Here is a 25,569-nt window from a genome sequence, read left to right as displayed (position 1 = left end):
CATTACTAAACTGTAAGTGAAAAGAAATAAAACAAACACTGAAAAAATCCTGTATTTGAAATAAAACACAAAAAACCTACCCTCTTTCTCCAATTTATTAACCACCTAAATAAACATCCAGTTCCAATGTAATCAACATGAGGTCCCACGATGATTCCAGCTCTGCCACATACATACTAAAGTCACAATGCGTGGGCACAAAACATGTACGCACGCTGTGGATTTCAGGCAGAGAATAACAGCCGCAGCGAAGAGCAGTGACGTCACTCAGTTTATTTGCAGTCACACCTGTGCATGCACACTTTGATCTGCACTGCTGAGGGCTGGGCAGGAGGACGTAGATCGCACAAGATGGAGGAGGCGCCGGACCGAGAGCAGCGATACCCATCGGACCGGACCGCCCACTAGGTGAGTATTAGAAAGGTGTTTCTACGTTCTACAGAGTGGTCTGGGATCTTATATACAGTATTCTAAAATACCATATATAAGGGCTCACTTGTGGCGTCTGCAGCTCAAAAGGGAAAATCCTGGTGACAGGTTCCCTTTAATAATGGGAGAGAAGAGCTTGTTATGCTTACAGAAGACGAATGGTAAACCAAAGATCTGAGACAGCAAGTAAATGCAGACAGATGATAAAACAACAGTTAGGTGAAGAGATGATTAGCCAGTTTCATGGGATGTGACATGGTAACTAGGAATGGGGGCACCCAGACTGGCCCTCAGAATAGGGACCCTAAGCAATCCCTTATCCGAGAGATATGCCTGATGGTGGTGAGGTCTGCACCACCAGGATAGCCCTGACTCCTACTCAGGCCCTTGTCTAATACCATCTCTCCCCCACCCTTGGGGAGGGCCAGGACAGGAGTGATGAATCTCTGAGAAACAGACAGACAATGGAAAACAAAAGTATAAACTCACTGCAAGCACTCACAGTCGTAAAAACAATACTCAGGGAGAAATAAAGTACAGGAAGGAAATAAACAAACAATGATAATATTTCCACAGCACACCAAATAACACTCAGCAGTTCACCAAAAGCTGGATCTCAAGGCACAAAAACCGATATCGCTAGAGCTATAGATGGCATGAATGAACATGTTCATGCATCTTTTCAAGGGTAGAGGCGGCTGTGATGGGTCTTCAGAAATCTGTGATCCTAAAAGCAATTCTCAGGCTAGGAGGAATTAACTCCTGCTAGTTGGCCACCAGTGAGTACAACACTGGCCAATGCCTGGCTCTCACTGAGCTATTTAAAATCACCAGGTGGCGTTTCAGACTCTGCAGTGTTAACAGGGGCAGACGTCGCCATGACACCTGGTGAGTATAAAGCAGAACATTGCATGACGGCTTGAGAAATGGAAAGTGAGGCAAAACTCCTTAAAGATATTTGGAACTACTGTAAATGTGAAGTTAACGAAAGCTACTGAATATTCAGACAGCACATAGCTGTTTGAGTTGACCTTAAAAGGCCTTGGCTGATGATGCAAAAGGATTTTGCTGGCATGGACTACGGCAAAGAGAGGTGTCCACAACAGATGGGAGCAGGGCCTGAAGCTGGAGCTGGGACTGGGGAACAATAATAATTCCAAGCATACCTCAAAGTCAAGGCTTGATTTCAGAACACAAAATATAAGATTCTGGACTGGCCGTCACAGTCTCCTGACTTGAATATGGGTAGACCCGCTGAGCTCAGAGATTGGCTGCAGTGGTAGATTTCTCTGTAGTAGTGATGTCATCAATGCAGCCTGTTAAAAGTGAGTGGGGCAGCGGTGGAGGTGAGCACCTGATGTGTTTCTTATTTTGTATTTATACAAGTAGCTAGTGCTAGATTTTTTTGAAGGTTGAAAACCCAATTAATGTAAGCAGTTACATTTATTTTATAGGACAATAATAATGGTGTCTGAGAAGGGAGCAAGTCCTGTTTAAAAACCTATTGCATGATCCAATAAAGTATTCTTGCTATGAAGATGCAGCTTTCATTCCTCCACTGTAAGCATCTAAGGTGGATAGTTTTCTTCTGTTTTCTGTAACTACTAAATGTACAGGGCCCAAACCATTGATCAATACCATGCTATGGCAGCAGCCTTTTACCATCTATCTAAAATGCTAAACATACCATATTGCTGCACCTACAGCCCAACATTATGTTTCCATCTTTGCAACTTTCGAAAATAAGTTATCCAAGTTTATTACCCAAAGTAACACTTTTTCCTTTTAAGAGCTATTGGGGTATATGGATATTATACCGGAGATCTCCTGCTTCAGGAGCAAAGAATCTGTACTGAAGCAATAGTAAGCGATTAGCTTTCATTAGAAATTGTTACGCACCTGTTCCAGCTCCTTGCTCTGCTCCCCTCACCTAGGTCTGCTGCCCTCTGTTGTGCTCCACATCAGGCTTTGCATGTTGCCTAGCATGTGACATCATCTCTCTAGGCCTTTAAAGGCCCTTTAGCACACAAACCTGTGTCTGTGGATTGCTATTGAAGACTCTAGCTTTGAGTACTCCACCTCCTGTGTACATTGTGTTTAACCTGCTTCCATTCCTGCATACTTGTCTTAATCTGTCCTGCTGTTCCCAAGACTCCTTGATTCGCACGTGCCATCCTGTCAGCTGCATCGACTGCTGGGGTTCATGTAGCCATCCGGCCCTGGGATATAGTGGGTTCACTTCACAATGTGAGCCTTACAGAAATATTGCACATCTCTACTTTATGACTAAGGGTTTCATACATCTACTTATTGAAAGAAGTTCTAAAGGCAATTTCCAGTCTTGCGGCGCTCCTGCTGTTTATTTGGATATTGGTCCAGTTATATAACCAAAAATCATCCAATATGTTCCACCATTGGTAGCAGGAGCGCCGCAAGACTGGTAATTGCCTTTGATACATCTACTTATATTATCCCTTTAAAAAACAAAACCATCAAATTGCAAAAGAAATGCTGTAGAAAAGACGTCCTACCGGTCTGAGCTTTCCTGTCTGTTGTCCATAGTTTGCTTGTGGTGAAGATTTCCGTTTTACCCTCAGCATCACCTGTAGCAGATGGTAATTTTTGTGGAGCTTCCAAACAAAAATGAAACAAAAAAAAACAAATTATAGCAATCGATCAGGATCAATATTGATATTACAGATAAATGACAGTCACAAAGCGGCTCATTCATCATTGCTTTTGTTTAATTTTTTTTCTAGTTTTATGTGTTTTGCACCTTTTTTTGTTAATGCCATATTCATCTTTTCATATGCTCTTTTTATTCACTTTTTATGTGTTCATCTGTGTTTCTTTGCAACATTTGGAAAAGTTGCTACATTTTTGGACAAATCTATTCCCGTCTCCCCTGAGCAATTTTATATACGGTATATACTATAAATACCCCCCCATACACAATTTTTTTTGATAGTTTGCAAAATATGTTACTGTTTGTACTAAAAAGTAAAAAACAAAGTTACAGCAAAAATGAAGACAATTATGACTTTACTCAAAATTCATGTACTACCTGCACAATTTTCAAGAATTTGGCACAAAAAATGGCAACAAATACCACAAGACAGAAATGAAAAGTGACTTAAAAAATAGAAATGATGAATTGGGGCATGAATGTTTAGAAAGTGTTAGCAAGTGATGCTTAGTGTAAGGTCCACAACTAGTCACAAGGGGGTGAATTTAATTGGCTAGCCGGCCCATATAGCATGTTAGCACGCCCCGTGGGCATACTAACATGCTAATGAACATGCAGCAACACCGCACATACCTCAATATTCATGGTGGCCGGCGGAGGATGTATGCGCACTGAGCATGATCCGGAGTCCAATGGACTTCCGATCATGTGCACTAAATTGATGCTGTAAACTTCCCAGCTTCAGTGAGGTATAGTGCGCATGATCGGAAGTCCCGGACACTTCAGATCATGCGCAGTGCGTATCTATCCTCAGCTGGCCGTCATCAAGACTGAGGTATGTGCGGTGTAGCTGCACGTTCATTAGCATGTTAGTACACCCACAGGGGCATGCTAGCATGCTATGTGGGCCGACTAGTCAAGGGAACTCACACCCTGGCGACTAGTAGTGGGCCTCATTAGCATATAAGAAAAGATCTTTAGAAATAGATTGAACTCGTTAGACTTGTTTCTTCTTTCAACCTTAACTGCGAAGGTCAAGATGAACCCAAGTTTTATATTAATTATCATTATTTATTTTTAACTGACTATTCTACCACTTCACATATTTTACCTCCGCTTCTCCTCTCTGCCAATTGCTTAGCTATCCACTGCCCAATGTATTCATATCAATATTTTAAAGATGGCATACAAGACTGCACAATCTGCCTCCTCCACATATTGGATCTCTGCCCAAATCACCAGATACTTCCTTAAACATGATCTCCTTCTATGTTCTCCTTTTGTTCGCTGCTCACATCTTCATCTCTAAGATATCTGCCATGTGTTCAGTGCTCATACACTCTGGAACCAGCTACCACAATACATTAGTCCGTCTCCATCTTAGAAATCCAAAAACCCACCTTTTCCCTTATGGGAGTTATAAAACAGAATAGTAATCTGAGTAATGCTATTTTTTCTTGAACTGAAAGTCATGGGAACAGGAAATGTCCCAGTGCTACATTGTCTGTGAAACAGCCTATCAAAGAAGTGCTCCAGCTTCTTGTCATGAGCTCTTTAAGTTATTTTGTGCTTGCTTTTATAGTCTCATTTTATGTACTTATATACTCTCAGATTTCATATCTTTAGCGCCCTGGCGCTACAGTGACAAACAAAAGGGTAACAATGTTTTGAACCTTTGACGTTCAGGCTCCATTTCACCATCCACTACAGATTTTGGATGCGAGACTATCTTCTTTTTATAGACAATCATCTTGTTTACCTCATACATAAATTTGACTTGCAGCTATTTAGCATATGATTAATTATGCAGAATCTTGTCATGTCACTGCATTGTTACAGTTTTGGTCCCGGTGTTTGAAATTGTTTTTCTTTCAATATACTACAAATTACAACCTGTTCTCACATTCCATAATAGCTCAGTGTATGATTAGGTTAATTCTCAAGTGAAAGGTTACTGGTTTGAATCAAGGAGCATGAAGAGAAATTCCCCAAAAAGAAGAGAAATAGCATCATCCAGTTCATTGATAGCGGTCTCTCAGCCAAGAAAATTGCCAAAATGCATTATGTGAGAGCCATGATAGTTGGAAGAATGCAAAATGAAGTCAATCCATCCATTCAAAAGCCAAGAGGAGGACATCCAGGTAAAATATTGGAGTCAATAAGTCGGCTCATCACAAGGTCTATCAAGTCTAGCACGACAAACATGGCAGTGGAAGTGGCTCTTATGCTTGTTCTCGCGGCAGGTGCTTAGTTAAGTTCCTCCCACTAAACGGTTAACTCGGGTTCCCCCTGTGGTCCAGTGGGTCCACATTGGCTCGCCACTTTAACAACATTTGCAATGAGCGTTAAATTGTTAATAGTGAGATCACAGACGTCCATGTGATGCACATCACACAAGTCTAGAATGGTGGCCCAGAAAAGGTGAAAAAGCTTCAACTTCAATATTATCATAAGAAGCATCGGCTCAAGTTTGCAAAGAAGTGCAAAAAGTGGACAGTAGAAGATTTGAAATGGGTGATTTGGAGCAAAGTTAATGCACTAGGCTCAGATGTGTGCAAATAGCTCTGAAAGAAACAAGGGAAAAAGAGGCTAAAGAAAATTCAAGAAATTGAAGGAACTGTCAAGTTCGGTGGAAGAAGCCTGATAATATGTGGTTGTTTCACATCCAAAGGCGTTGGATACTTGACCAGGATCAATGGTGGTCTAAATGCTGAGCTATATGTGAGCAATCTACAAGACGAATTACTTTGTACACTCGAGTACTATGAGTATAAAAAGGATGACATAGTGTTCAAGTAGTTCAACAACCTGAAGCATATGTCGAGATTAGCGAAGAAATGGTTCAATGACGATGAAGTAGAGATTGGCCCCCACAGTCCCCAGACCTCAATCCAATAGAACACTTGTGGGTAGAGTTAAAGAAAAATCTGCCTTCATACCCAAGTGATTCAACCAGTATGCACCAATATTGGGAATGTGAAGAAGAGACCTGGATTCAGATTTCAGTCGAAGCATGCCCAAAAGGATTCAGGTAGTGTTGAAAGCCAAAAGAGATTTGCAAAATACTAACAAAATAATAAAAATTTAAATTAAGATTTTAAGGAGCAAAACAGTAAAAATGTCATGACATCAAAAGAATCTGCATAACTAATCGTACGCTAAATAGTTGCAAGACAAATTTATGTGTGAGATAGCTAAGATGATTGTCTAGAATATGAAGGTAGTCCCACGCTCAAGGCTATAGTGGATGGTGAGATATGGAGCCTGAAAGCCAAAAGTTCAAAACATTGTTACCCTTTTGCTTGTCACTGTGTGTTAATAATAACAACGTAATATTCTCAATGACTTACAGTGAACTTGTAGCACCTGTGAGGATACCAGTTTCTCCATTTTCTCTGTTTTACGAGGTGTCTTTGTTTTAGGTGGAGAACCTGTTGGGCACAAAATATTCTAATCAAACCTTTATTAATGGTTATAATGACATAACTACGACACACTGCAGGGGTTTACACAAGTCAGAAATGCTTCAAAATCAGATCAGACACAACAATTCACATATCACTGCACTGACCATCACATAATAAACATAGTCTGTGCAAAGCAATACACCCTATAAGAATTTGCGCATAACGACTAGAGTAAAAAAGCTATTCTTTTATTGACAGCAAAGACATACAAGTAAAAAAGGTGAGCAAGAGTTAACAATGAGATAAACTACTAGGGGACCACTCACAGGTCAATCATTACATATATAATAATAGTAGTATGGGAGAACAACTCCTCATATGCAGGGCCATTATCACAATAAATATTGTAGCAAGATATATTGCAATAGTACACACTAGTAATATAGTCTATAGTTGGCTAGCTAAGTAACTTACGGTATATGTTATCCTGATGAATCCTGACAATAACCCTACCTAAATTATTGGAATCACTCCATTGAGCTAAGCAGCACACAAACCAGATACATATTACAATGACTCTGCCCTCACTACATATACAGTTAGGTCCATAAATATTTGGACAGTGACACAAGTTTTGTTATTTTAGCTGTTTACAAAAACATGTTCAGAAATACAATTATTTATATAATATGGGCTGAAAGTGCACTCTCCCAGCTGCAATATGAGAGTTTTCACATCCAAATCGGAGAAAGGGTTTAGGAATCATAGCTCTGTAATGCATAGCCTCCTCTTTTTCAAGGGACCAAAAGTAATTGGACAAGGGACTCTAAAGGCCACTTTACACACAGAGATAAATCTTTGGCAGATCTGTGGTTGCAGGGAAATCATGGACATATTGTTCCATTTGTGCACAGCCACAAACCTGGCACTGATTGTCCACAATTTCACTGCAACCACAGATCTGCCGCAGATTTATCTCTTTGTGTAAAGTGGCCTTAAGGGCTGCAATTAACTCTGAAGGCTTCTCCCTCGTTAACCTGTAATCAATGAAGTAGTTAAAAGGTCTGGGGTTGATTACAGGTGTGTGGTTTTGCATTTGGAAGCTGTTGCTGTGACCAGACAACATGCGGTCTAAGGAACTCTCAATTGAGGTGAAACAGAACATCCTGAGGCTGAAAAAAAAGAAAAAATCCATCAGAGAGATAGCAGACATGCTTGGAGTAGCAAAATCAACAGTCGGGTACATTCTGAGAAAAAAGGAATTGACTGGTGAGCTTGGGAACTCAAAAAGGCCTGGGCATCCACGGATGACAACAGTGGTGGATGATCGCCGCATACTTTCTTTGGTGAAGAAGAACCCATTCACAACATCAACTGAAGTCCAGAACACTCTCAGTGAAGAAGGTGTATCTGTCTCTAAGTCAACAGTAAAGAGAAGACTCCATGAAAGTAAATACAAAGGGTTCACATCTAGATGCAAACCATTCATCAATTCCAAAAATAGACAGGCCAGAGTTAAATTTGCTGAAAAACACCTCATGAAGCCAGCTCAGTTCTGGAAAAGTATTCTATGGACAGATGAGACAAAGATCAACCTGTACCAGAATGATGGGAAGAAAAAAGTTTGGAGAAGAAAGGGAGCGGCACATGATCCAAGGCACACCACATCCTCTGTAAAACATGGTGGAGGCAACATGATGGCATGGGCATGCATGGCTTTCAATGGCACTGGGTCACTTGTGTTTATTGATGACATAACAGTAGACAAGAGTAGCCGGATGAATTCTGAAGTGTACAGGGATATACTTTCAGCCCAGATTCAGCCAAATGCCGCAAAGTTGATCGGACGGCGCTTCATAGTACAGATGGACAATGACCCCAAGCATACAGCCAAAGCTATCCAGGAGTTCATGAGTGCAAAAAAGTGGAACATTCTGCAATGGCCAAGTCAATCACCAGATCTTAACCCAATTGAGCATGCATTTCACTTGCTCAATTCCAGACTTAAGACGGAAAGACCCACAAACAAGCAAGACCTGAAGGCTGCGGCTGTAAAGGCCTGGCAAAGCATTAAGAAGGAGGAAACCCAGCGTTTGGTGAGGTCCATGGGTTCCAGACTTAAGGCAGTGATTGCCTCCAAAGGATTCGCAACAAAATATTGAAAATAAAAATATTTTGTTTGGGTTTGGTTTATTTGTCCAATTACTTTTGACCTCCTAAAATGTGGAGTGTTTGTAAAGAAATGTGTACAATTCCTACAATTTCTATCAGATATTTTTGTTCAAACCTTCAAATTAAACGTTACAATCTGCACTTGAATTCTGTTGTAGAGGTTTCATTTCAAGTCCAATGTGGTGGCATGCAGAGCCCAACTCGCAAAAATTGTGTCACTGTCCACATATTTCTGGACCTAACATTACCCGATTGACCAGATAACCTGAAGCGTCTCAGCTCCTGACGCACGTTTCGACGTGCCGTCTTTCTCAAGGGATGTTTAATTTTTTACCTGCATGTGTTTGTTGTCAATTAAAGAATACTGTAGCTTTTTTACTCTTGTCGTTGTGTGCCAATTCTTATAGGGTGTAGGAGTTAACACAAATAGTAAAATAATTTCAAAGGGAAAATTGGTTATTTACTCATTAAATAGTCCAGTAATGTTCAGGGTTTTTTAGGGAGCACATGAATCGGGTTGTGTAACAGACCAAGTTTTATAATGTGGTCACATTGCACCTGTAGAAACCAATCAGTTAAAAGTATGTTTCATTTGTATAACTAAAACTACATTGTAAATTTAAATAATACGTTGTTCACACAACATCAATCAGATCTGTGTGCAAACCCAATAATATGTATGGGACATCCTGGGTAATGGTTGCATGAATGAAGAAAACTAACTTAACAATTCACTTATAGAATTATCCATACTCCCTTTAAGAGAATAATTCAACAGAAACATTTAAACCATGTTAACTCAATTTGAGTAATATTTATATTTATGTTATCGTACCAGTGCCAACAAGTGGTACAGTGCCACCAGAGTCTTTTTCTGCTGAAGCTTTTCGTTTTGTCTGCAGTTTCCGGTGTTCCGAGTGCTTGGTGTCAGAGGTAGAGCGCCGAGCTTTTCGTCGGGATAACCTTTCTGAAAAAATAAGAAACCATGACTGAGAATTTTCAAACTCAACAATCATGAACCATGAACGTCTCCTTCACTATATTGAAAGATGGCTCATCACGTTCAGTCAATGTATAAGGGGTAGGCATGTATATGACTATTGTACACTGTTGTATTTGTGTATTTTATATATTTTCTTTTAATAAACACAGATTTTTTAGCTAAAACTGATTTAGCAAAAAAATAAAACAAACTTATCATTCTAGATCAGACAGACCAATTCTGAAATGGTCCAAGATAAAGTGTAAAATAAATGTTATATTTGCATTGAGCATTAGTACAATTTCCATCAACCGTAATCAATGGTTGTATTGCTGTGAAGAAATCACTAATATTTTCACCATCACACTAGAATCTTAATAGCTATATGTTGCGCCCTGGACTAGCCAGGTCGTCACAGGTAACACTCACACACCCCAACCCACACTAGACAGTAACATTAGCCAAACACAAAACCCTTGTTGCCTCCCTCCAGGGTCTGATGTCCCCACCAGGTGGGGCGGAGCCAAGCGGTTGGCCCCACCCACCGAGGAGCTCACAGGCCTGGAGGCGGGAAAAGTGACAGTTTAATCCAGGAGGTTGAAGTGAGAGGAGTAAAGTGGAGAGTGCCTGGGTTTGTGGCCCAGGCACTGACAACAAGGTTGGCAGACGGTGGTGGCCGTCTGCAGGAGTGGTGAATCGACGCGGAACCGTAGGACCGGGGTCGGGCGTTGGCCCGCCGGTACCGACCGGGGAGCGAAGTGAAGCCAGCACACACAGGCAGAGCCATCAGACCCCGACTAGGCTTGGAGTTGCCGTCAACAGTCAAATCCGAGTGTGACAGGAACCCCAGGGGTTTCCTAACAGACAAAGACCCGATAGAAGGCAACCGCCCACACCGTGAGGGTATACAGCTACCGCCTAAGGCTAGAGACCCAAGGGCCAGCGCCTGCGGGCAAACGGGCTCCTCCGGCATCCATACACCGGGGAGCGGACTACCGTTGGGGATCCACCGTAGTCGAACAAGTACACAAAGGTGCAGGGAAAGACAGCCGCCATCACCTGTCCGGGGAGAGACACTGCAGCCGGCTGCGGGACCCGTCCATCCAGCCGTTTGGTTTACCGAGGACTTTGTGCATCTCTTACTGAGTGAGTACACCTGTGCCATCCGGCACCGCGCCGCGCTGTCCCTGCAACCCTGCACCTCACCAACCTTGCCTCCCCGTCACACCACCGGGCCCCGGGACCACCGACCCCTACAAAACAACATCCCAGCTGCTCCATACCATCGCTCCCGGGAACCCCATCACCAGCAGCGGTGGTGCCTACCTTCACCACAACCCGTGGGTGGCGTCACGGACTAAATCCCCCAAACCAACCACCCCTTTCACTCACAGGCTAGGAGTGTCGCTCGAGTCCCCGGATCCGGCCCACCGCTCGAGCCACCGAGCAGCAGCAGCCGCAGCAGCGCCGGACCCGAGCGTTAGCGAGCGCAGCGGCGGCGTCCTCCCCGCCCGCGGCATATACAGTATATCTATCTATATATATACGGTATATATAATATAATAACATATATATAATATATATATGTTTTATATATATATATATATTATTTTATTATTATTATTATTTATTTATAGAGCACCATTAGTTCCATGGTGCTGTACATGAGAAGGGGGTTACATACAAAATACATATACAAGTTACAGTAGACAGACTAGTACAGAGGGAAGAGGGCCCTGCCCTTGCGGGCTTACATTCTATAGGATTATGGGGAGGAGACAGTAGGTGGGGTGTAGATGGGGCGGCAGCTCCGCATGGTGGTGGGGCGGCAGCTCCGCACGGTGGTGGGGCGGCAGCTCCGCACGGTGGTGGGGCGGCAGCTCCGTACGGTGGTGGGGCGGCAGCTCCGCACGGTGGTGGGGCGGCAGCTCCGCACGGTGGTGGGGCGGCAGCTCCGCACGGTGGTGAAGCAGTGAGGTCATTGAAGGTTATAGGCATTTCTGATATATATTTTATATATATATATATATATATATATATATATATATATATATATATATATATACAGCTCTCACCTATTGTACCATCACCCATTCCCTGTGGACTGTGAGCCCTCGCGGGCAGGGTCCTCTCCTATACCAGTCTGTCTTGTACTGTTAATGATTGTTGTACGTATACCCTCTCTCACTTGTAAAGCGCCATGGAATAAATGGCGCTATAATAATAAATAATAATAATAATAATATATATATATATATTATATGTTATTTAAAAAAAATTAAGTGTTAATTTGATACAAAAGGGAAAAGTAGTATAGATGGGTCTAGCTTGACAAATTGCCTTATGTTGAATTTTCAGTGCTGTGTAGTTACCTGTCTGAAGACCTTTGTGAAGTCCAGATAAGTGAGGGTAGCTCTTTAAAATATACTCTGTGGACAAAAGAGACCAAAAGCCACGGACATAGTGCATATCGCGAGTGAGAAGCCAAGTGAGAAGAGCATGAGATGCTTTCTGTGCTCCCATTCCTTCCCCAGCCTGCTGAGTCTCCTGTGGGTAAATCATAAATCCGTTTACATGTCACATTTTTTTTATACAACTTATTAAACAACTTTTTGGCTGGGGATACTAAGGAACATTAGAAAGGCAACCCCATATCTATAAGGGATATGTTTCTAGTATCATTATAGGACCTATCACCAGAGTATTTCTGATTCGACCCACAAAAAATAACCTTGGGGGCATATGATGGTGTCCAAACTTTTCTCCAAACCGTATTATCTTTTGCTGAATCACTGGGGACCTTGATCTGCACCCACAACAACGAGTTTCCCAGGCTAGTCGGCTCCATTAGCATGTTATTACGTCCCTGTGGGTGTGCTAACATGCTAATGAATGTGCAGCGTCAGAGGATGATCTCACTTGCCTTTCCGATGCCATCGCCACGCTTTACTGGAGTTTCGGTCATGAAGACTACTTCAGTTTAAAGCCAGGGGTCATGCGTACTGAGCCGGAATTCAGTGTCGGGCGGTGATGGCAGCGGAGAGGTGAGTGAGATTATACTCTGACGCTGCGTATTCATTAGCATGTTAGCATTCCCACAGGGACGCACTAACATGCTAATGGAGGCAACTGGCCAGGGGAACTAACGCCCAGGGGACTAGTCCCCTCACTCATTAGCATACGATAAAAGATAAAAAAGATAAAAGATCTTTAGAAATGCTTTTTCTGAAGATCTGTTTATCTATGCTAGTGTATACAGGGACAGTTAGGCAGTGATTAGCAATATGGACCCAGAACTGCTCGTATTGGACCTGACGGGTTCCCTTTAATTACAACAGTCTATTAAATTAGTAGAACACAAAAAAAGTGTGAATTGGAAGACTATATGTTACCATTCAGTATCCAATAGACCAAATGGATATTTTTTTCTGTTCATCAACAATGGCGAGATATCAATGTGAACGCTGAGAATCATTATAATCATACCTAAAAGACTTTAATAGAAAGAATGGAAGGCTGCAGAATAATTAAAGTTAATAGCACAGCATAAGCATTGATATAGCTAAATGGGAATAGACCAACAAATAGTCCTTTGCACCCCCATAATTGATTTACCGTAATTTACTTTGTAGGATGCGTTGTAGACAAAGAGCCCACATGAGGTGTATATGCACTAGTACTTACATTAAATTTACCCTAAATCACAGCTCTTTTAGTTATGGTTGTTTATTCTGCTTTATTACAACTCAGTTGTGTTATTAGGAGCAAATTAAATTGTTCTACCTTAAATAAAAATCAATGCTTCTACCATTTGTTTAAATTCATTATAGAATAAATATTATGATGCTTTATTAGTTTTGACAGTTACACTTGCAATACCGAATAGGTTTCTTAATTATTTAATTTTATGCACATTTCGGGAAAAGGAGAGTAGAGATGAACGGACCCAAACAGAAAAAATTCGGTGCTCATGTTGAAAATGGACTTTACAAAAGAACAGTGTTCAAGTTCATAGTTCGGGTGCTTTACGTATGCTGATTTCCATAATAGTGAATTCCCATAAAGACCAGACACAGACTCAGACCATCAATAGACCCTCTGGCTGCCATGACAAGTCATTGTCACTAATTGTCTATTGAGTGCCAGAAGAGACACCTCCCTCTCTATATTCTTAAACTCTTAAATGCTTTTGTCACGATTGACAGTGACATCAAAAGGATTAAGCTGCGAGAATCAGAATTAGTTAAGATCCCATTGGTTGGACTCCAGTGTCAGCTATATGGGGTTGAGCCTAATCCATACATGTAGTGCAAACACCCACTGTGCATGTACAGCGGACGTTGTCTTTGAAATTCTGAGACAAGTAAACAACCAGGAGCAGTGGGTCCCGGCACTCGCCCAGGTTTGCCAGGTACTGACACCAACCATGTACACTTGCAGGGCACAAGTTCCTTGAACAGCACTCTGATGTGTACATTAGTCCAATCATATCAATAGTGTTAGCAGCTGCAATATAGGATCCTACTGTTGAGTGCAGTTGAAGATCAAGTCCCTAAGCAAAGGTGAATGAGCACTTAAGTTTGCAGATAAGAGATCAGCTACAATGTGGAACTCTACCCCTAAGTTAGCAGTTAAATTTGCAAAAATGTATTTGCAATTGTATCCGAGCTGCACCAATCCTCTGGAACGCTCTACCCCAAGAAGTTAGGACAAATCACAACTTACTCAGCTTTAGACGCACCCTAAAAACGCATCTTTTTGGGTGGCCTATCACACTCCCTAATCAAATCCAATTCACACAGTCCCTCTACAACTTCTCACAACATAACTCCACATCAAACTCCATGGCACTCAAATGCATCTCAAGGTTCAGGCCAATTGGTCCAGGAAGCCATTATCTATCCCCCATTTCCTTGAGATGGCTGTATTGTCATTGTAAATAAGCACTTGAACAAACCCCCCCCCAATATCTCATTGTAGATTGTAAGCTCTCACAAGCAGGGTTGTCTTTTTTTTCCCCTCTAAATATTGTATTTTCTATAACTGTTACTTGTTAGGATATGTTCCTCCTGAATTGTAAAGCGCTGTGGAATATGTTGGCGCTATAGAAATAAAGATTATTATTACTATTATTATTTGCATTTCAGAGGATTCCCACCTGAAATTTGTCTTCAGAAACAAGGTCTCTGTCCATCATACCATGTAGCAGAGGAAAGAGGTCGGTAATTGCCACTGCAATTTCTGTGCGGTGCCATTTGAGGAGCGCTCTTGGATCTGTACAACTTGGCAGGGATTCCTGCTGAGACATCCTGCTAAAAACAGACAAAATTACATGCTTAAAGGGGTTATCTAAAGTTTAAAAGTTATTCCCTATCCATGGGATGGGTGCTAACTTTCCGATCAGTGGGAGTCTGACCACCATGGCTGATACCAATTCCGAATTCTGAAAATCCCCGACTGAATGAAGTGGGGGCTCTGCTGCTCCATTTCTTCTTAATGGGAGCACTGGAAATCTATTAGAATGAATGAGGTAGAGTGCATGATCGACCTCCACTCCAGTCAGCCGGTTCTGAGGATCGGTGGGGGCCATGGTGGTCGGACCCCCAGAGATCAGAAGGTTTTTCACTATCCGTTGGATAAGAGACAACTTTCAAACTTAAGAACACCCCTTTAAAGATTTGAATGCTATCACTGCCTTGTAGTACAGTGTTCCCAACCTATTGCTCTCCACCTATTGCAAAACTGCTGGTTCCTATGGTTGTCATGGCATGAATGCAGTTATGGTTATGCAGCAGGTAGAGATTCAGTCTGAAATCTGAAGACCACCGTTCTATTCCACGTGACTTTTCTGTTACAGTGGCAGTAATAGTAAGATCCAGAGGTCAGACTTGTTCTTACCTGATTTATGATTTCAGTGCTCTTCTCATTTGTGGACAGAAGCTTCCTATATTCTTCCTTTAAAGTACATTGAAGGTAATTACCTAACCAATAACACACTGAAAATCACCGGTCTCCTCCTATCCTGGAGAGTTGTCTGGCATGATATGGTTCATTACCAAGACGCTGAAACTGTGCAAAGTATATCAATCACATACTTTAGAATAATTGAGTAATGTGGCATTAGTCACTACTGGTAATGTCTTGTCTCCGACACGTTTTGGCCGTATCCGAAGGTGTTATACGATATAAATAACACAAGGTTTTGATTTTACAGTCTGAAGATGATTATAAAGAAGGCTGTCTGCTCTGCACCATGTGAATGAAGAATAAAGACTAGAGATGAGCGGATCCCAACAGTAAAATCCATATTCGTACCGAACACAGACTTTACAAAAAACAATAGTTTTCGAGTTTGGGCGCTTTACACATGCTGACCACTCGATCGAGCATCGCTGGGCTCTGGTACAGTTGGTGCTCAGCCCAGTGCAGACACCAGTTTCTGAATGGCTCTTACTGGGGGTAAAATCAGCATTATTGGATGTAGTATGCACAAAAAAAAAGTAAAAAATCCTGCCCTCCCTCCACCAGAAGTGATCTGTTTATGGCTGACTGTTTGTGGACGAAGACCCGAACTGCCCAATCAGTGACTTCCAATGAGATTCAGGTCAAGTCCGGGGCCAGAACATAACTTTATCTAAGGCCTCCTTCACCCGTCCATGCAAAACACTGATTCACCTGTCCATGGTGCTGCTATCTCCGGCACTGCTGCTTCCGGGTCCGTGGTGTAGTGACTATACATAATCACATAGAGAATAATGAGCAGGCCCGGAAGCAAGTGACAGCGGAGCCAAAGACAGCAGAGCTGGAAACAGTTGAGTATAGAAATTCATTTTATTTCAAAGACATGTGTGCCACCCCCGCGTCAGCAGCCAGGCTGCTCGGATCCAGATCCGCGGTAGCTCGAGGGTCTCCGGACCCGGGGGGTCGTGCGGCCACTCAAATAAAGGGGAATTATGTACAGGGGATTTGAAAGTTCGTAACGCCACCCACGGTGCGTGGTAAGATGGAGTACCACTGCTGCTGTTGGGGGGGAGCCCGGTGGCGGTGGTATGGCAGCAAGGTGTCTAACCCCTCCGTGGGTAGGGGGTTGTGCCCCGGGGCCCGGTGGTGGCAGCTAAGGGGTGTCATTGGTAAAGGAAAGGGTTTCTGCGTACTCACTCAGTCCAAGGATACTGACACCAACAGCTTGTAAACCAGAATTCTGAGCACCGCTGCAGCAAGGAGGACGCACGCTTGGATCCGTGCCCTTGGTGTTTCTTGTTAGCCTGTGACCTTTTCCGTGGCACCTTCTTAACTGTTGGACCCTATAGTGTGGAACTAATCGGGTCCCGCTCACCCGTATGGCTAATGGAGTGAGCTTGCTCTCAGGGTTCACGCTTGGGATTTGATGGACTGTGTTTTGGGAAAAGTCCTATCCCCTCGTTGAGCTAGTACCCCGATTTTGGAGCGGGTGAGGGATGAATCTTGAAGACTTCACCCCCGTCGGGTAAATTACCAGGACGCTTGAAGCTACTTCCTGGTCTAGGGTCCGCGTTCCCCGTCATGCCCTGGCCCCTGCCCGGAGATGGCTGAAGGCCACCGGATGCCCTCCTCGGCAGATCCGTGCCCCTTGACACGATCCCCTGCGATCGGAGTTCCAGCTCCTACCAGGCCCAGACCGTCTGCCACCTAGTAGTCTTCAGGAGCCCTGCTCCAAACCGGTGACCTCTCCCTCCCAGAGTCACCACTCTACCTCCTTCTCCTTCCACTCCTTTTCCACTTCTCCTCTCACTTTTTCCCTTTCCCCTACCAACCCCCCAAATGGGCGGCCCTATTCCCTTCAGGGACCCCAATGCTGTGTGTAGTGGGTGTGGTGCAAACTGTTCCTAGGGTTTTGACTGGCTCTGGTCTTAGTAACACCAAAGAATAGGGATCCGTAACCAAGGAGGATGCGGATACTGGGCAGAAGAGCAGAATGCATAATACCCTGTGACGACCTGATAGGCCAGGGCGTCACACATGTGTTTTCTTCGGTACCTGTTACACGGATTACATCAGTGTGCGGGCCGTATGACATCAGTGCTGCTGGAGAAAAATGGACATGTCACATGGACACACGTATGCTCCACACAGACACACAGTCCATATGAAAACATGGACGTGTACGCAGACCCATGGATTTTAATGGGTCTACGTGTGTCCGTGTCTTTTTTTTCTAACATTCTGTGCAAAACAATTAGAAAAAAAAATGGACCATGGTGTATATGTGACGCCCTGGCCTATCAGGTCGTCATAAGAGTGCCGTGCAATCTGCTCTTCCTGCATGGTACCCGCTCCTCCTTGGTTACGGGTCCTGTCCCTTTGGTGTTGCTAAGAACAGGTATACACAAATCCTGAGGAACACCCTGCACCACACCCACCAGACACCCATTGGGCAGCCTGAGGGGAATAGGGATGCCCAGACGGAGGGATGGTAGAAGGAGGGCCAGAAGTGTCAGTCAGTAGTCAGTTTGAGTGCAGCAGTGACAGTGAAAGGTCACGCTGTGGAGCTGGGTTCCTGTACCCGTCCCAGGGGACAGACGCTGGCCTCGCCTGGAAGGAGCTGGAACCCCGGTCGCAGGGGGTAGTGACAGGGGGCATGGTACTGCCACAGAGGCCAGTTCGGCGGCCTTGTGCTATAACCGGACAGGGGCCAGGGCATGAAGGGGTACGCGGACCCTAGGCTGGGAAGTAGCTTTACGCAGCCCAGTAATTCACCCGGCGAGGACGGAGTCTTCACGAGCCGTTCTCCACCCGCTCCAGAATCGGGGTACTAGCGCAACAAGGGGGATAGGACTTCCCAAAACCGTCCAGAAAATCCCAAGTGTGAACCCGGAGAGCAAGTGTACCGCCCTGAGAGGGGCCCGGCCGCTTCTCCGCTTGCTCGGGCCGAGCCGCTCGAGGTCCGGGCTCAGGTTGTCGGTGGCACGAGCGCCTCCGAACCGGGGGCCACATCGCTCTGTTAAGGGGAGAGGCAGTGGGGTGGTGGTGGTGGTGGTGGGACGAGGCGCGCAGCCGGGGAGGGCCGCGCTGTCGTCCAACGGGTCGTGACGCCACCCACGGGTCGTGGTGACGGGATGCACCACCGCTGCGGCTGGAGTGAAGGGGGGCTCATCCGGGATCGGTGTTGTGGCCGCAGCCTAGATGTTAGCACCTCCGTGGGTAGGGGCGGTGTGTCCCGGGGCCCGGTGGGAGAGGGGGGCCTGGAGATACTGGAGCGCTGGTGTTGTTGTCGGGGTGCAGGGTGCCGTGCTGCGGTGCAGTGTCGTGCCCGGATGGCACTGGTGTACTCACGATTAATTCACACTCAGAGTCACTGGTAAACCAAAGTTCGGGTATGGTTGGGTCCCGCAGCCGGCTGCTGATGTCCCCTGTGAGGTTGATGGTGGCCCCTTTCCCGTGCACCTCTGGTTGTGGTTTGTTCAGCTCCCCTGTCTGAGCAGTGGTAGCCCGCTCCCCGGCGTGGAGCTGCCGGAGAAGCCCTCAGTTGCCCGCAGGCACTGGCCCATCGGGTGTTTGGCCCTTGGCGATGGGGCTTACCCGGTTTCGGTGGGCTTTTGCCTTCTTTCGGGACTTTGGGTGGGGATGAACCCATGAGATACAGCCAGCAATCAGTCAATTTGCCTAAACTCAGTGGCTTCTAAGCTAGGACGGGGTCTGAGTACCCGGTTTCTGGTGCTCCGGTACACGGTTGACTCCCCGGTTCAGGGCCGGCGGGCTCCAACCCTGGCCCGGTCCCTACGGTTCCGCCGGTTGCTGTACCGGTACTCCTGCAGGCGGCCACCACCGTCTGCCTGCCTGACGGTTCAAGGGTCCCAGGCTCCAACCCGGGTCCCTGACAGTTTCTCTCCTTTTCACCTCCTGTCACTGTCACTCTCTACACTAGACTGTTTGTACTTCCTGCCTCAGGACAGTAGTCTCCTCGATGGGCGTGCCTTTCCACCTGACTCCGCCCACCTGGTGTGCCCTACTGACCCTGAGGGAGGCATCAGGTCTCCCTTTTGGGTGACTGGTGTGTGACCTCACAGGGGATGGGGGTGTGTGTGTAACTGGTAGGTGTTATTACCTGTGACCCCTGGGGTCCAGGGCGTCACACAAGCTCACTCCGCTAGCCACGCGGGTGAGTGGAACCTGAGTAGTTTCAGGCAAAAGGGATCCACAAAGAGTAAACACAGCGCCAAGGGACAAGGCTTCAGACCAACCAGCAACGCCAAAAGGGCACGAACCCAGCGTGCTCCAACAACGGCTACAGGGAATTCAGGACTTTGGTTTACCCCATATCTGTGTCAGCATCTCTGGACTGTGTGAGTACGTTGTGCCCCTCTCCTCCCGACGGGCCCCAACCTTCCATCACCGAGCCCCGGGACACCTTCTCCCTGCCCACGGAGGGATTAACATCACAAGCTGCCATCCCATCGCTCCCGGGCGCTCCCCCAAACGCAGCAGCGGTGGTATCCCACATTACCACGACCCTTGGGTGGCGTCACGAACTTTATTTTCTACACCCCTTGTAAATATTAACCCCCCTTTTTCATTTCGAGCGGCCCCGCGACCCCGCCTTGGGTCCGGAGACCCCTCGAGCCACTGCGGATCCGGATCCGAGCAGCCCGTCGGCTGACACGGGGGCGGTACATATATACCACCATACTGAGAACACCTATACTGTTATGGAGGTATTGTCCACCAGAGGCTTTGCAGTAAAAGGTTTGGACTCTATGTCTGTCTGCTAGTGTATAAATGTACAGTAAGTGTTGTGTAGGGTTGCTAATATGACCAAACTTTTAATGACAGCGGTATTGATGAGCTGTGTATAGTCTATATTGAGGTCAGACCATCATTGTGTTCAGTGATTGGAATATTTGACAAATAAACTCTTTTTCTCAACCATCTCCACCCAATGTAACCAGATATCTGTTATCTGTCCTTCACTTCCCTGTGTAAAACTATGGACTTTCCAGAAGCCTCTGTCAACACGACTTGACTAATGAATAAAGAATGTGGTAAATATAATGTCTACACTACACTGTCAAATGTATGCACAGAATTATTACACACACACAGAGAGGACACACTGGACTGATAACACATTTGGTTGTGTTGAATTACCAAGACAATGTACAAATTGTCTCTCCAGTAAAGGAGACAAACCCTAGCACAGCGCCACCTATTGGAAGTAGCGATCCTAAATGTCACAAGTGGATATTTAACAATCCTTTGCAATATGACTCAGGATATATAAGCCAGATCAGAATCCCAATTTGCAGACACGGTGTTTCGGAGTGCTTGCCCCTCGTCAGTGCAAAGTATGGGGTGTCTGATCTGGCTCATGAGACTCATGGCTCAAGACAATGTACTGATGTGTGGTCATTCGGAGGTAAAGGAGCATGGGTCAAGCCAGGCAGCAATCAGATGGAGCAATCAGAAGAAAGCAATTTCAGAACCAAATTAACAAGAATACCTTAAGGCCCTGTGCCCACGCTAAGTATTTTGATGCGGATTTTGACGCAGATTTTCAGAAATCTGCAGGAAAATGTGCATGTTCATTGTGAAGACAACAACGTCTATAAGAATTCAGAATTGCTGTGCCCACGTTGAGTTTTTTTCCCTTGCGTATTTGGTGCAGATTTCTTTTTTTTTGCACCAAATACGCAAAGAAAAAAAAAGCAACGTGGGCACAGCACTTCTGAATTCTCATAGACTTTGTTGGATTCACAATGGACATGCAGATTTTGCTGCAGATTTCTGAAAATACGCTTCAAGACTAAACAGCGTGGGCACTGGGCCTAAGGCCTTGTGCGCACGCTGCGTTTTTTGCCTCGTTTTTTGGGTGCAGTTTTGGTCCCAAAACTGCATGCATTTCCTTCCCCAGCAAAGTCTATGAGATATCATTTTTTCTGTCTGCACATTGCAGCTTTTTTTGGCTGGGTCTTTCCACAAAGATGCAGCATGTCAATTCTTTCTACGTTTCTGCCAGCGTTTTTGAGCCCTTCCAGTCGATAGATTTGACTTAAAAATCGCACTCGGCAAAAACGCTGTAAAAAACGCAGTAAAACGCGGCAAGAAATGCATGCTGAGGTAGCTTTTTTTGGGACCAAAAACGTGCGTTTTTGTGGTCACCACAAAGATGCAACGTGTGCACATAGCCTAAAGGGATTTTCTCAAGATGTCTCTTGAACAGCTCACAGCTAGGCAGTCTCCCTACAGTTTCCTCACTTCCCGATTTCTGTCAGGACAGGCTCTCCTCCTCCTTGAATGACCGCTCTGGTGAATGGTAAGGCTGCTTTCACACTACGTTTTTTAAGCATGCGTCATGAACGTTGTTTTGCAGCAAAAGCGGATTCTGTTTTTGAAGAGAAAAACGCATGCAAACGCATGTGTTATTTTGCAGGATCCTGTTACTTGAAGTTTATGGGCGGGCATTGGAGCCATGTGATCGGGAGTGAGGGGAACTGAACGTGAGACTGGGAGCCGGCTTCTGACAGCTGCAGAGGCTCGTAACCAAGGTAAACATCGGGTAACTTGCTTGGATACCCGATATTTACCTTGGTTACGAGCGTCTGCAGCTGCTAGGAGCCGGGCTCCCTGTACACGTAACCAAGGTAAACATCCGGTATCCAAGCAAGTTACCCGATGTTTACCTTGGTTACGAGCATCTGCAGCTCTCAGGCGGGGGTGTGTAACGCATATGACGGATGCCTTGCAAAAAGTGTGCTAATAAAGGCCACGGATTCCTGTGAAATAACGCGTTGCGTTAAGTTTTCTTTAGCCGAGAGAGAGCCCTCATCATCACCGCACACAACCCGACATTACCGCACACACCCCGACATTACCGCACACACCCCGACATTACCGCACACATGCCGACATCACCGCACACACCCCGACATTAGCGCACACACCCCGACATCACCGCACACATCCCGACATCACCGCACACATCCCGACATCACCGCACACATCCCGATATCACCTCACATCCCCCGACATTACCGCACACATCCCGACATTACCGCACACATCCCGATATCACCTCACATCCCCCGACATTACCGCACACATCCCGACATTACCGCACACACCCCAACACTACAGCCCTCATCATCCCCGCACACGCAGGCACTACCGCACCCATCATCACCGCACACACACACACCAGCATTACCTCAGTGACGTCCCCGCTGACAGAGCGATTCACTTCAGTTGCTGCGTGAAGCTCACAGGAGCAGCGGTGTTCTATGGCCGCTCCTGTCAGCTTCATGTAGCAGAGCTGGATGCGGGACCTCGTGTGGATTACGCCAGACCTGGAGGGGTATTTGGGGATTTTAATAAAGTAGTGAAAGAGGGTGTTTTTTTAGTCTTTTATTCCAAATAAAGGATTTTTTCGGGTGTATGTGTTTATTTACTTTCACTTACAGGTTAATCATTGGAAGGTATCACGGGGAGATGCCTGCCATGATTAAAGGGAACCTGTCATCAGAAATTTCGCCCAAAACCTAAAAGCTTCCCCCTCTGCAGCTCCTGGGCTGCATTCTAGGAAGGTCCCTGTTATTATTGTGCCCCATGTGAGACCAAAATAAAGCCTTTATAAAGTTCTACCTTTTTGTATGCAGCTTCTGTAAATCCGTCACGGGGGCGGGCTCTCTGCCGTCCGTTATTCTGCCCCCTGGTCCTGTATGCCGCCCCCATCGCTCCTTTCCATATCTGATGCACCGCCCACTGCTCCAGCCATCCCCGCGCATGCCCAGTGCCAGTCTCACAGGACTGAGCAGTGTGACCGCTGGTGACGTGTGCGCAGGCAAGTGATTATGGGCGGGACTGTGACTGTTATCAGCAAGTACCCGGCCATAATCTCTTGAGCGCGCAAACCTCTCCAGCATTCACACTGAGCTCAGTGTAGATGCTAGACTGTATGGGCTGCTTCCAGGGATGACGTCCCTTTGTCATGTGATAGGGGCGTGTTCGAAATACTATCACGTGACAAAGGGACGTCATTCCTGGAAGCAGCCCATACAGTCTATCATCTACACTGAGCTCAGTGTGAATGCTGGAGAGATTTGCGCGCTCAAGAGATTATGGCCGGGTACTTGCTGATAACAGTCACAGTCCCGTCCATAATCACTTGCCTGCGCACACGTCACCAGCGGTCAAACTGCTCAGTCCTGTGAGACTGGCACTGGGCATGCGCGGGGATGGCTGGAGCAGTGGGCGGTGCATCAGATATGGAAAGGAGCGATGGGGGCGGCATACAGGACCAGGGGGCAGAATAACGGACGGCAGAGAGCCCGCCCCCGTGACGGATTTACAGAAGCTGCATACAAAAAGGTACAACTTTATAAAGGCTTTATTTTGGTCTCACATGGGGCACAATAATAACAGGGACCTTCCTAGAATGCAGCCCAGGAGCTGCAGAGGGGGAAGCTTTTAGCTTTTGGGCAAAATTTCTGATGACAGGTTCCCTTTAACCTAGATATGGGCTGCTGCCATTAACTCCTGATTACCTCGATTGCCACCGCACCAGGGCAATTCGGGATGAGCCGGGTTGAGTCCCGTGACTGTCGCATCTAATGTATGCGGCAATTCCGGGCGGCTGCTGGCTGATATTTTTAGGCTGGGGGTCTCCCCATCCTGAGAATACCAGCCTTCAGCTGTGTGGCTTTACCTGGTATCAAAATTGGGGGGGACCGCATGCCATTTTTTAAAAATTATTTATTTATTGTACTGCACGATATAGACACGCCCACCGGTGGCTGTGATTGGTTGCAGTTTGACAGCTGTCACTCAGTGTGGTGGCGGGTCTGACTGCAACCAATCATATGCGCCGGTGTGCGGGGAAAGCAGTGAATACGAGATTGAATAATGGGCGGCCGGCTTTTTCAAAAGAGGAAAAGCCGCCGGAGCAGTGTGACAGCTGTGCAGCATCGCACCCGTGATCGGTGAGTATGAGACAGGGGGGGAGAGGGGGGAGAGAGACCAGGAGTGATATTAAACGATTTCGCATGCACAGTAGAACATGACGAAATCCGACAGCGGATTCCGCTGCTTAGCGCATAGCGGCGGAAACCGCCACCATAGACAATCATTACACACCGTGGCGGATTCCAATGGAATCCGTCAAGGTGCGCTATTTTAACAACACAAAAAACGCTACATGCAGCGTTCCTTCCGCCTGACGCAGTGTCAAAATAACGACGCTGCGTCGTGCAGCGGATGCAACGCAAGACCATCCGTAGCTAATAGAAGTCTATAAGGAATATAACGGTTTCCTGCAACGGTTACCGTAATTCCTCAAGGCTGCGGATAGCAACGGAAGCTGTCCAACGGAAGTGTGAAAGTAGCCTTAGTAGGACTATAAAGCTCAACACAACTGTTTAAGTTTATAACTGCATCTTTTCAGAAAATGTGAAGGAGGGAGGTGAGTGTGACGACATGGACTCTCATGGGTTAAAGTTTCTTAACATTCAGCCAGACAGGATGATAGATTGTTTATAGATGGGGGATAAGTCCCTCATTGTTTTTACAAGACTCTTTTTGACTCAAGTAATTGTGTTGTCCACTGAAAGCCAGACGTATTGTTTTTCCAGACTTTTCCAGTAATCATTGTATTGTAGTTGTGTATTGCTAATGTGATTACCTTAGTAGCCATTGTCTAGTCGGTGACTCCCAGACTACATGTATACCATCAGTCTTTCTGTAGACATCATTTGGATGAACATTGTCCATGCAGCTTGAGAGTCATCCAATGGGAGAGGCGATCTTGTCCAACCAATCAATGAGGACGCACTGTATCCAAGTGGAAGGCTGTGGCTATAAAAGGGACTTCTTTAAGCCACCAGTGGTTGTTGTTGGATGCTGATGGATCCAGTCTAAGCTCTCAG

At 45.7% G+C, this 25,569-nt stretch overlaps 1 protein-coding gene across 4 annotated transcripts in view; it reads right to left on the bottom strand.

Annotated features, from left to right (window-relative positions):
- AIRE (autoimmune regulator) overlaps positions 1-15,722 on the bottom strand; it is a 76,238-nt gene extending 60,516 nt beyond the window's left edge. For 3 of the 4 annotated variants that reach the window (XM_075338653.1, XM_075338655.1, XM_075338656.1), the window contains exons 1-6: positions 15,575-15,722; positions 14,835-14,988; positions 12,049-12,223; positions 9,530-9,661; positions 6,466-6,546; positions 2,961-3,059 (exon numbers count right to left, since the gene is read on the bottom strand). In XM_075338653.1, coding sequence (XP_075194768.1) covers positions 2,961-3,059; positions 6,466-6,546; positions 9,530-9,661; positions 12,049-12,223; positions 14,835-14,984 — 637 coding nt within the window. In that variant the 5' untranslated portion in view covers positions 14,985-14,988; positions 15,575-15,722. The remainder of the gene's footprint in view (positions 1-2,960; positions 3,060-6,465; positions 6,547-9,529; positions 9,662-12,048; positions 12,224-14,834; positions 14,989-15,574) is intronic. The other variant, XM_075338654.1, reaches the window with a different exon arrangement.
- Positions 15,723-25,569: the final 9,847 nt, after the last annotated feature.

This window comes from Anomaloglossus baeobatrachus, chromosome 3 (genome assembly GCF_048569485.1).
Source record: "Anomaloglossus baeobatrachus isolate aAnoBae1 chromosome 3, aAnoBae1.hap1, whole genome shotgun sequence".
NCBI classification, from domain to species: Eukaryota; Metazoa; Chordata; class Amphibia; order Anura; family Aromobatidae; genus Anomaloglossus; species Anomaloglossus baeobatrachus.
Note: the sequence above shows the minus strand (reverse complement) of the source record. Positions and strands in the feature narration are given on the sequence as shown.